Here is a 13,265-nt window from a genome sequence, read left to right on the forward strand (position 1 = left end):
TACTTCTGAATTAATTTTGTACAATTAGAGTTCAAATATACACATGTACATAATTTGTATACAAATGTACATAAATTGTACATTATTTGTATAATTTGAAGAGGTGAAAGGCAGGAGGAATGGAGTGAACAAAAAGATAAAAGAAGCCAGAGGATCACAGCTCTCAGTGTTAAATTGTTTTGTAGATTCTTACTGGCATTTTCTCTCTAGTTGAAGAGGCAACCACAGGTAGAGGATCAAGTAAAATCTATACAGGGGTTTCAATGTGTGATTTTAAATTTTAATAAAAATTAACAAAAGAATCCAAAGGTCTTTATCAGGAAGGATACAGAAAACAACCAACCATAACTTCAGAAGAGGAATAAGCTCAGGACTGAGTATGTTACTGTTACACTTTTTTCTGCCCCACCTCATGTTACATTTTTGCCATGAATAGCTCACAAAATATTTAGGAGTATAATTAATTTATATCCTTCTACATGCCTGATCATTTTTATTCTGAGATCCTTTTCCAAATAATTATCTAAGGATGTCTATCTGGCATCATGGTATAAAAACAGCACTTTAGAAACTGGCCAAATGATAAATCACTTAGCAATTTTACTAGTTTAATTCCAAGCTGGCTTTTAATGTTCAAGCGACACTGACCTTTCACTAAATTATAAATATTACAAAGAAGAATAACTAGATACACTGACAACCAATAATAAAGTAGAGTGCCGACACTAATGATACAGTTAGCAATTTATAGTACTGTGTAAACCAGATGTTAAATGTTAAACTCATGGAATTCAACTTCCTAAAAAGCTAACAATCAGTTACAAATTAAATTCTTACTTAACTTTTGAAAGCATAAACAGTATTTTTCTTTTATTGCTTAGAGAAATCCACAAAATGTCCATCACCATTTTCTAAGCATGTATTAAACATCTTCCCATAAGGTGCTTACTAAAAAGCTCAAGAAAAATCTGTTACCCAAAAATACAAATACACATATATACACCATAGCAAACAAAAAGAAATCTTTGGATATTATACCTGTATCAGCTTCATGTTCTTTATTCTCATCTGTAAGGGGGTTGTCATGAAGCTTCAAATAGATCTCTATAGCAATTCGTGCTGCTTTGAAGTAAAATGGATGCTGTCGAAGTACATCTTCTAGTTTTAATAAGTCCACATATGATCTAAGGGTAATCTTCCTCATACAGTAAGTATGAAAGTCAAACTGGTCATCAGTGATTTCTATAAAATGCTAACAAAATTATCTTTTTTATTATACTGAAGTATAACAATGTCAAAGAAAACTACAGAAATCAAAGTCTTGGAATTACTTGTTTCCTACACATTAAAAATTAGTAAAGTAAAAAAACATTAAAAATTACAATCACCCAGTATCAATATTTTGCAAATAAGCAAATACAATTGGCTATTCCTTAGCACAGTATATTCACCGAGGACTGAATTATTTGGTGAATGAAAAAGAAACACATGATTTTTAAACATATATATTTATTCCTTCCTTAATCATACTTAAATAAAGCTAGCATAACAAATCAAAACATAATTTATTAGTATACATGATACAGTACATTTACACATTAAAATTCAGTTTTTATATTCAGAATGACATGCAAATACTGTATGTAGTATTTGGTAATTTTTCTGAAAATATAAATCTTAGTCCTACACAATGTTATGTGGGAGAGAAATAATTAGCATGTAAGTCAAGCAACCAGAACCTAACACACTTTAACTAAGCTCTGGGGTTCTCGACTTGATAAGAGAACAGCATAACAGCATGAATATATAAATTATCTTTATCTGTGAAAAACACAGAAAAGGAAAGCCAACCACTAGTGACAGAAATGAATCAAAAGAGGACTTAAGATGAAAGTATCAGGAAAAAAAAAAATAAAAAAAAAAGAAAGTATCAGAAAATGAGGAATTACATAGGCTACAGAAATACTGTAATAAAGGATTCAAACCTTGTAGTTTATGATTATCAAGGGTATATTGCATCACCAATCAACCCCATACCACACAGCTTTCTAGGGTAACTTAATGAGCTTTGTATTACTGAAGATGCAACAACAATTTGAAAGAAACATTCAAAAGTCAATAAAAACATAGCCAAGATACAAACTTTCCATCAAGTTTTTTACATGAATTCTTGCTGAAAAGCAGACAATGGGCAAGTCTGCTGAAAATGTAGTCTATAACATTTCTATCAAAAAACTGAAAAAAATGTGAGCACTAATATTTAGAAGTTACTTACTGTGAATTATAAAGAAAGGAAAAGACAGTAATTGTCCAAAACCTTCAACATATAACAATAAAATGAGAAACTCATACATATATGGTACTTACTCTCTCAATCTCATGACATTTCTTAAGTGCTTCACCAAATTTATTCATTGCCTTATAAGCCTGGGCACATTCTGTCTGGAACCACATGCACTGCATTTCATTCAAATTCTCTACCGCTGATGTTCCTTCCTATATGAAAATTACATACATTCAAGACCATTTCTTATCAAATAAACCATTTTACCATAGAATTTAAAAAGGAAAATATGGTCAATCGATTCGAATTCTTTCAAAATCAATTTCTATCTCTTTAACTATTTTTAGAGTGAGAGAGAAATGCTATTATGTGTAAGAAATTAGAATTATATTTCTAATCACTAAAAAAAGTTCCTTTGTAAATAATCAAAAGATCTATATAACTGGGGTTGGAGAGTAACATAAGAAATAGAACTAGCACACAGCATGTAGTAAATTAACATTAGTTCCCCCTTAAAAAAATTCATATAAACATACATTGATATAAATCAGTTTAAAAACCCATCATACAAACTACTAAAAATAAAATTATGTTTTATACTGATACTGATTTCAGTTTCTTCCTGATAAGGCAATTTAATTAAAATCCCATTTTGATACTAAAATTGCTAGAAACAAATTCTGAAAAAACAAGCAATGTATACAAGTATAAACTGTTTATTTGTAAGATTACGAGCTGTACAAACCCTTGTAAATTTCGAGCACATTTCTTCAGCCTCTTTTATCAGATTGGCTTTTAGCATGTACTTTGCACACTTGGAATTGATAAATCTGTCTGCTGTGTCCAAGGCCTGCGCTTCATCCATCCACCTTGCAGCTTCTTTAATATTACCAGCATGCTTATAGAAAAGCAAAATAAACCAGTCAGTATGCTAATTTTACTATGCAGGTAATTAGTTACCTATTGATAAATACCTAAAACACAAATGGAAAAAAAGGTATTCTTCTGACTGATCTTAAGACCCTAATCAATGTAGATGCATATATTTTAATACTTTTCTGGGCATGTAGAACATAGGCTGACAGTAAAGAACTGTTTTAATAATACTGTTTACTGTTAGACTTCACTGCTTGTATCAGTGTCTGGCACATATGAATACTCAAAAACAATGGCTGAATTCAAGAATAAATGATAAGCAAAATCTTTAAGTCAGAATAACAAAGTTCATAGAATGCATCATGTCTGAGCATAAGAGAAATTCTGTCAACATAAAAGAACACTCATCTAAAAAAATTATTCAACATCGAAAAAAAAATTTTTTTTTTAAAAAGGGCAAAAGTATGGCCAAATTTCTACCCTAAAGGAACCACGGAAACATTACTCCTTATTACTGGACATTCCACAAGGCTCTAATAATGTAAATATTCTAATTTACATTATTGGTCCATTTTGTCAAAGCCACAAAACTATGAGCACAACCTGGCTTTTTAAAGTGCTTTTAAAACAACACTTAATTTCATTATTTTTTGGTAAATAAATTTTTTTTAAAGATCTTATTTATTTATTCATGAGAGACACAGAGACACAGGCAGAGGGAGAAGCAGGCTCCATGCAGGGAGCCCGATGTGGGACTCGATCCTGGGACCGCAGAATCAACCCCTGAGCTGAAGGCAGATGCTCAACCGCTGAGCCACCCAGGCATCCCTTTTTTGGTAAATAAATTTTAAGTTCACAATCTCTTCCCTAAGAGCTTTTATTACTGGGATCCCTGGGTGGCGCAGCAGTTTAGCGCCTGCCTTTGGCCCAGGGCGCGATCCTGGAGACCCGGGATTGAATCCCACGTCGGGCTCCCGGTGCATGGAGCCTGCTTCTCCCTCTGCCCGTGTCTCTCTCTCTCTCTCTCTCTCTCTCGCTCTCTCTCTGTGACTATCATAAATAAATAATAAAATTTTTTAAAAAGGAGCTTTTATTACTAACTTTTATTTGTATTAAGAAAGAGAAGAGCCAACTTTAAGATCATGCTAAAACATATAATTGAAGATTCTCAAGTAACAGCAACAAGTTAAGAAGACGGCAGCCTGGGTGGCTCAGCGGTTTAGCGCCGCCTTCAGCCTAGGGCGTGATCCTGGAAACCCAGGATCAAGTCCCACGTCAGGCTCCCTGCATGGAGCCTGCTTCTCCCTCTGCCCATGCCTCTGCCTCTCTCGCTCTCTCCCTCTCCCTCTCTTTCATGAATAAATAAAATCTTTTAAAAAGTTAAGAAGACAAGAACAATAATATAATCTTCAGTTTCATTTCATTAAAATTACCAGATACTGATCATGATCATACTCAAATGCTAAGAGAAACAAACCTGTCACAGTAAATTAAATACTTCTGAGTATCTATACTCTTACTACTTAAAACCAAGAAAATAACCAGACGTGTGTATGTGTGAATGTGGGCGCCTGGGTGGCTCAGTTGGTTAAGTGTCTGCCTTTGAGTCAGGTCACGATCCCAGTGTCCTGGGATTGAGCCCCACATCGGCCTCCCTGCTCAGCAGAGAGCCTGCTTCTCCCTCTCCTGCCCACCCCGCTTGTGCATGCGTGTTCTCAGTCAAATTAATTAATTAATATATCTTTCTTTTAAAAGAATATATAATATGAACAACAAAATATCTGAATAATCATATGCATGTATATCTGTATGTGTATGTAGAGATATGAGTAAATTATCATGACCATGACAAATCTAAAAATAAACAGACTGAGAAATGTTCTACACTTATTCCAAGTTTTCCGAGCCATCAAATATATCATTTTTGTTACAAAATTATAGAAAACAGTTTTTAAAAGACTCATTACCTTATTAAAAAGGGGGGGAATATTTTACCTTATAGATTTTAGCTTTCACAAGAAAGAGTTCTATCAATGTAGGTGTACTTTCAATAGCGGTATTTATGTATTCCAGAGCGATGGATGGCTGACCAATTTTGTCATAATGCTGTGCCAAGTAGTATTGGACCCAAAGTAATGTGGTTGGTGGTTCCTCTTTTCCATCATCTTTAAAAAGTGGGAGAGGTGGGTGGGAGAGGAAATAAGCCAAGATTAGTCATTACATATATGATGAGAGTACCCACCTCCAAATGGCTTTATCTTTATTAATAAGGAAAAGCAGTTTGAACTATTTATTTATGTATCTAGTTATAAAACCATCCTTAAATTTATAAGATCTTTGGAAGGGATCATGCTGTCTGTTCTGTATCATTACAACCTCTAACACAATGCCTTGAATTTAGTAAGAACTTTATATATATAATAAATATGGCAGATAAATGAGATCAAAGATATTAAAAATTACCTAAAAAAAGAAACTGAAAGGAGTGGGGGTAGACAAGTTGTGCTAGTACTATGAAAGTGTAATGATCAGGATGTTATTTATGAGGGGCGAAAAAGGTATCAAAAATATTGATTTTCCATTAATGTGAAATTAAAAAAAAAAAAAATGGCCTGACTGCTTAATTGGGTTTCTAGCTAATGTACTAAACTATACATAAATATACTTGTAATGTGGTTGAGTTTGGGGTGATTATAATATTAATATATTTTAATATTATGCTGATGTGCAACGATGCATAATTTAGGTCAAATAAAAACTATACCCCAAAAATGACAGAAGTAAAAATGCTTACTCTACATTTTAGTTAATTTTTTATACACTCACAAGAAAATGTGTAAGTTAAATATACAACCCACACATTATAAAATAGTTTTTAATACCAATATCTAAAATCTAAGAACTGTCATTTGCTTTCAAAGAAAGCAATGGATTGCTTATTTTTATCCTAGTAAAAGTAGGATGGCTCAGTGGACAAACAATAGGAGTGGAACTCACCAACTCCCGATCTGATAGATCTGCAACTAAAGTGCTGCATATTCTTGGGCATGTCATTGAACCTCTTCCACATTTGTAAAATATGTAGGAAAATGCTGATAATCAAAGGAACATCATGATGATTAACCAATGAAACCATGGTAACGCCTTCTAAAAAGTATTATTAAAATTAATCTGAGACCTAGAAACAATGATCAACCCAATAGCAATGAGCATCCCAGGTCCCATACTGGGCTTTCCCACTAAGAACCAGGGCTCCTTTGGAAAAACAAGTGATTCCAGGTCTGCTATGGGCAGTGTACCAGATGAACTGGAATATCTGGTCATACCAAACTGCAAAAAAGCTACGTGAAGGCTGGAACCATTTGAAACTGCAATGATTTAAAACATCAAGTATGTTTAAACCCATGAATTTATAATACCTTTAAAATGTGCTCTGGCATCTTTGAAGGATGCTACTAAATGAATTCATTATTTTGAAAACTGATAAAGAACAACAACAAAAAGTATGAGATACAGGGGAAAGCAGCAGCATTTATCTTGCTTTTCCTATATAAACCAAAATACTGGATAAACAGGTAACAGATGAAGGGAAATTTCTCAAGATAATAAAGATGAATGACAGATTATCACTAGCTTATAATTCCTGACAGTTGCTAACATACAAACACTAAGTGCCTCCTGGTGTAAGAACATACTACATCACACCCATGAAATAAACCTTTTTCACCCTCTGTATTTAAAAAGAAACAAACAAAAAAAAAAGTGAATCTCATTAAGCCTCTACCTAGACCTGTCCATTAGAAGCTTCTACAAGGATGGAAGCATTCTGTATTTGCCCTGGCCATTATGGTAGTAGGCACTGGCTTTACACAGCTATTGAGCAGCACCTGAAATGTGGCTACTGCAACTGAAGAACTGAATTATTAATTTTACTTAATTTAAAAATTTTAATAATCACATTTGGCTAACAGTTATTATACTAGACAGCACAGCTCTACAGCCAACTACCAATTTGTAACAACTCAGAGAATAGAAGAACATGTTAAGCAACACCATGCAAGTCCATTCAGCAAAATCTAGACTGTAGAAAACTTAAGAAAAAAAAATTCAAAATTTTAAGCAAATAAATTGCAGGAAATAGAGCAAATAGAACACCTATAGATTTTTTATAAGAGAGTTGAGATATATCAAACTCAAGAGTATAGATTTCATATGGGTCCTCACTCAAACAAACTTGAAAACCAAAGAGGGGGAAAAAATGACATTTCTAAGATAACTAGAAATGTAAGTAAGCATGGATTTTTCTTTGACAATAAGAAAGCATTAATGTTCAAGTGTGGTGATGATATTATGGTTATGATCGTTAGAATACTAAAATAGTCATGGATAAAACGATGCGATGTTTGGGACTTGCTTCAGAATAACATGGGAACAGAGGGAAGTAGGTAAGAATATCAATGAAATATGTTTTCCCACGAGTTAAAAATTATTGAAGTTGGAGGGTACGTAAATGATGGAGGATCACTGTATGATTGGATCTACTGTTTAAGATGTTTTAAATTCTACACTTTTTGTCAAGAAGACAATATGATTCTCTTCTTGGCCAAATATTCTCACACAATGTGCAAATTAATGCATCTCCATCCTTAAAAAGTTTAAATATACTAGGCTTACTGTCTAAATTATGAACAATAATGACCTTCTGATTAAGAATTCCATAATATATTAAAATTTTCAAGATGTTTTTAAACATAAAACGTGAGCACTTACCATTAGGGTTAAATAACCGGCAGCTTTTTAAAGACGTTTCATAACCTACTACTAATTCTTCTATGATTGCCACCTAGAGTACAAACACACAAGCACATTTTGATAAAAAATATATACATGCAGTTACTACTCTTGTACAAAAACATGTTATTTACTATTAGCTAAATCAATATTCACACACGCACACACGTGCACACATGCACACACCCTTTTATAAACCTCTTAACCTATGGATAAAAACTTTAAAACAAGTAAACCATACATTTTTGAAGGGGTTATTTTTTTTAAGGTATTAATAAGATAAACTTTTAGGGCGCTTGGATGGCTCAGTTGGTTAAGCATTCGACTTCTGATTTTGGCTCAAGTCATGATATCAGGGTCCTAGGATCAAGCCCCGTATCAGGCTCCATGCTCAGAGGCAAGTCTGCCTGTCCCTCTCCCTTTATCCTCCTCCTACTCATATCTGCTCGCTCTCTCTAAATAAATAAATATATAAATATTTATTTTAAAAAATATATATATATATATAAACTAAAAACTTAGTGGCAACTCCTTCCCTGCTAGAAAATAGTGCATCAAGCTGAGCTAGAAATCAGGAAAAGGTTGGATTAAAAGAGGTAATATTGTGGATGACATTTATCTTGGTTCACTTTTATCTCAATTCACATAAGTAACACCCACAATTAACATCTGTCCTTCAGGAATCAAATTCAAAACTATGTGAAAAGAGAAATTCCAAGTATACAAAAGCATCAACTCTCAATTTTAGAGTCCAAGGGAATGCATTAGTGAACTGGAACATAGAAGAGTGGGTGGATTTCTGAAATCCAGGATAACGAGTGGATGTCCAGGTTCTGGTTTCTCCTGAGTCATGACTATACCACTTGCTCCTGGCTTTGTAAGAGATCTGTGAATACTTTTAATTTATTAATTCCCTTCTTCACTTAATCCATCTATAATGGATTTCTGTTACTATAGAAGCTCTCCTAAATGACCTCAACTTAACCGACAACAGATTAACACCAGCTCTCTCCATTACCTCAGAAAATTGTGAGGACTGAATGGTCACAGCTAGGTTATTCTGGTGCGCTTCTCTTCTGCTCCCACAAGTTGAGCTACATGTTTACTAAGAGTTTTGTTTTCCCAAACCTGTTTGAATCAGTTGCATTTATTATCATCATTACAGAATTTCATTATGCAAACTTATGAAATAAGAACAAAAGAAAAAACTGAAGTTGAATACTATGGAAAGACTCAAGGCTAAATTAGATACTTCTAATCAATTTAGGTTTCAATGATATGGAAAGACTCAATGATATGGAAAGACTCAAAGCTAAATTAGATACTTCAAATCATTTTTGGTTTCAATGATACAACCATAAAGGGGAAAATCGTAATATATATTGCTTCTACAATCAAGACTGTTTCATAAGCATCAAGTTCCCATGCTACTGAAACTGAAAACAGAATACATTTTATGAATGTGATTTATGTAATTTAAAAAAGTGAAAGTCATCAATGAAGCCCATATTTCGGGCCTCTCAACCAAAGACTGGAAAATAAGCACACATTCTGTGCTTCAGTGTTTAATTACATTAAAGTGTTTACCATGCTTAATTTGTCCCATCTTTCTGATCCTTCACTGTAACTGATTTCTTTTTATCCAACCAACATGTCTTGGTGTCACTGTACTTGCAAGCAAAATAATCTGAATTAAGATTAAAACACCGTCTTAACAAGCAATTTGAATATCATTAACAGCTAAAGAGTCAAGTTAACTAGCTTACTGGGACACCAAATTCTGCTGGCAGAATTTTTTTCTACCAAATAAAAAAGGAGAACGATTACTGAGCTAAACTTTAGTTTAAAAATCACTTCTGGGATGTCTGGTGGCTCAGCAGTTGAGTGCCTGCCTTTAGCCCAGGGTGTGGTCCCGGAGTCCTGGGATCTAGTCCCACATCGGGCTCCCTGCATGGAGCCTGTTTCTCCCTCTGCCTGTGTCTCTCCCTCTCTCTGTCTCTCATGAAAAAATAAAAAATCTTAAAAAAAAAAAAAAATTACTTCTTTTACCACGGACAAGGATTAGAAAAAATTTTGAAGAAATAACTACCTCACCAACTTTTTATACCAAACTGACTCAAAGTAAATAACAGAAATAGAAGAGAAAATAAGCAAATAAGTTACTTGACTAAAAACAGAAAAAGATGAGAAAAGTAAAAGGCACAGAACCTAAAATTTAGACTGCAAACAAGGAAAACATACCAGATTCACAAAATGTGTACTATGTGCACAGATAATCAAGAATCAACTATTCCAAATGCAGAGCAAAGAAAACAGAGGAAAACAAATGGTATTTTGCTTTACCTTTTCTTTATCTTTGTATAATGACCGCAAAGTATTGAAGACTGGTGGACAACCTTTGCTGAAATTCATCCTTAGAAACTTATCCAAACATTCTTTAAACTTCTCACCTTGGAAGAAAAAAATTCTGTTGATTTGCATGTACCTAGACAACTCTAAAATGTATACTTTAATATTAATATGCACACTCATATATCTAAGACCAAGGAAACAAACTGTAAATCCTAACATCATTTTCATTTCTTTGCAATTACTCTCACCAGATAAAAAGTTTAATGGCAATCTTCTTGGAACCAGTCCCCTGGGATATTTAGTCCAGGCCTCCTCATAAATTTTTAGTCGTTCTAACATATTAGCTGCAAACAAAGAAAAATTTTATATATATAACTTGATGTGTTTTCTAGCAAATTACAAATTTCTCAAAGTATATATAAATTCTTATTAAGCAGAAAAATTGAAGGTGAAAAGAAAATTTATAATCTAACCACCTAAATATACCAAAAATCATTTTAGAATATTTTCTAATATTTTCATATTTTAAATGCCTATAGCCATCTAAAATACATAATTTTCTTTATACTTTCTGCTTTACGTATCTTTCAGAATGTGAGGATTCCACGTTAGTTCTGAGAAAGGCTTGGTTATTATCTTTCCATAGATTCTACTACTCTCTTCAGCCTATCCTTTATTTTGGAGCTTTTGGATCTAATCTCCCAATCTTTTATTTCTCCGCATTTCTTTTTTTTTTTTCTCCGTATTTCTTTTATATTTTCTTTTACTTTCAGTTGGAGCTCTCCTCTGTTCAATCTTCCAGTTCACTAATTTTTCCTCAGCTGTGGCCTCTCTTCCAATCAATCTATTAAAATTTTTATGCCAAGAGGTAGGCTTTTCATCTCCTAGATTCCTAATTGGTATTTTCTCATAATCTTTCATATTTTATGGCTGCAATTCCATTTTTTCATCCTAGATTACTCCATTTATTCCCATTTGCTGGCGTAATAATTACCATTCCTGTGTTGGTGTTCCAGAGTAATACAATATTCTTTATTACAAGGTTTCTCTTGCATATATCAATGTATCAGTAATGGTTCACTATCAGTCTTGAGAGAAAGAGAGCGAGCCTCAAATCAGATCATCTTGGCTAAAGGCCCTATCTGTAGGCGACATGTTTCTGGGTCTCTACTCACAAGTGGGTCCCATTCATTGGGGCATGGGCGTTGTGAGGAAAGACCCAAGTTCATTTGATGAAAATTTAGTTCCTCTTCCCACATAGAAAACAGTGGTGCTCTTTCAGCTTGGCTACATTCACATGCCATTGGCAGACCATGCTGCTGTGACCACAGAAGTTAAACTTGCTTCTTTCCTTTAGGGAGATGTCTCAGTAAGGAGACAATTCTGTCAGTAGGAATTTCCCTTTTAATTTTTTGATGCTGCCATGACATTTGTGAATTTTTCAAAGTTGTTTCTGAAATTCTTTTTTTCAACTATTCCTATAATGTGTAGAAGAGATATTTCAGAAAATGATCAATCTGCCATATTAAACGGAAGTTTTGCAACTGTACTTTTGTATTCAGATTTTGCACCAGTTCTTAACCACTTTTTTCTAGTTATGTTTTTCAATGAGTTAACAAATACTTATCAACAAAAGGAGCAATTAAAACTTAAAAAGTTTTAAACAATACTACCTGGTTTGAGTGCCTTTTCCAGGCCCTTATAATAGGCCCAGTTTTCAGGATTTCTCTCTTGTAATCCTCTATAGACATCAGCTGCATCTTCCAAACGACCTAACTGCAACAGAAGTTCCCCTAATGAAAAAAAATTAAATTAACTAAATATATTTTGATTATAACTTTAACTAATTTCCTTAAACTTTCTCTTAAAACCTCCTCAATGTTGGGAAATGGATTTGGTATCCTCCTAAGTTCCCAATACCCTTCAACAAGACTACCATGTTATTTTTTTGTTTCTTTTTTAGAAGTTCATATGTAGAAATGCTGTCCTCTGCACATCCTCAATTTATTCAGATATTTGTCTAACTCCAGATTATTTCCCCAAATTCACCAGTCACCAACCCATTTACTACTTAATTATTCCTGACATAAGACAATTTCACATTGACCCAATCCAACACTCTAACCTTATGATCCCCAAATCACTTATATATCAGGATTCTTCTATAGCAGCCCACCATCATGGCCACGTTCAAAACCTACTTTCTCGCTCTTCCAACTACCAAATAGGGCACCTACCTTGTTTTAAGCTTAACTGTCTTGTCTAGCTTGTTCTTATCTCACTAATCCTAGCCTTTAATCTTCGAGAAAAACCATTCCCTTTTCTTCAGGCCCTGACATAACTCATACACACATCAGTGGTTTTCCCTGGGTTGCAGAGCCAACTTCAACCCTAAATGACATTAGCAGCCCCAAATATCAAAATCAGTCTCAAAACCTAAAGCTCTCTTATTTACCAATTTTAGGACCTGGATCATCCCAAATGTTTGCTTGCTGCACACCTTCTCACAAAAGGAAGCAGCAAGTCAACAAATGAACAGACAGAGGCCATCAGTTTCACTAGAAATCTATGAGCTCCAAAATCAAAAAAGCATCAAACACTGCTTAGGTACACTTTGGGCTTCCATCCACCAAAGGTATTATTTTCAAACCATGACTTCGCCCTTGCACCCTCTGCTCTCATCAGACAATAAAAATGAACACTGGGTGTTCACTGTGTGCCAGTTACTTTTAAACGTTTCACATGCATTAAATAATCCAATTCTCAAAACTCTTTGATAGGTTACTAGCATTCTCATCATTTTAAGGCAGAGAGAACTTAAAAGTAAACTTGCTGAGGGTCTTTCAGATAATTAATTGTCAGAATCAGGATTTGAGTCCAAGTAATTCTTTGCCTAAAAAAGCATAGTCTTAATGTCTGTATCACTGGTTCTCAGCCGAGGGCACTTTTGCCACCCAGGGAA

At 34.0% G+C, this 13,265-nt stretch overlaps 1 protein-coding gene across 4 annotated transcripts in view; it reads right to left on the minus strand.

The window, feature by feature from the left end:
* Nucleotides 1–13,265, minus strand: part of NAA15 (N-alpha-acetyltransferase 15, NatA auxiliary subunit) — an 83,286-nt gene that overhangs the window by 27,433 nt on the left and 42,588 nt on the right. For 3 of the 4 annotated variants that reach the window (XM_072788327.1, XM_072788326.1, XM_072788328.1), the window contains exons 7-14: nucleotides 11,977–12,096; nucleotides 10,552–10,647; nucleotides 10,295–10,401; nucleotides 7,931–8,003; nucleotides 5,156–5,325; nucleotides 3,030–3,182; nucleotides 2,368–2,496; nucleotides 1,039–1,252 (exon numbers count right to left, since the gene is read on the minus strand). In XM_072788327.1, the coding sequence (XP_072644428.1) occupies nucleotides 1,039–1,252; nucleotides 2,368–2,496; nucleotides 3,030–3,182; nucleotides 5,156–5,325; nucleotides 7,931–8,003; nucleotides 10,295–10,401; nucleotides 10,552–10,647; nucleotides 11,977–12,096 (1,062 nt within the window). Of the gene's footprint in view, nucleotides 1–1,038; nucleotides 1,253–2,367; nucleotides 2,497–3,029; nucleotides 3,183–5,155; nucleotides 5,326–6,157; nucleotides 6,253–7,930; nucleotides 8,004–10,294; nucleotides 10,402–10,551; nucleotides 10,648–11,976; nucleotides 12,097–13,265 lie in introns of those variants that run through there. The other variant, XR_012012734.1, reaches the window with a different exon arrangement.

Source organism: Canis lupus, chromosome 20, assembly GCF_048164855.1.
Source record: "Canis lupus baileyi chromosome 20, mCanLup2.hap1, whole genome shotgun sequence".
NCBI classification, from domain to species: domain Eukaryota; kingdom Metazoa; phylum Chordata; class Mammalia; order Carnivora; family Canidae; genus Canis; species Canis lupus.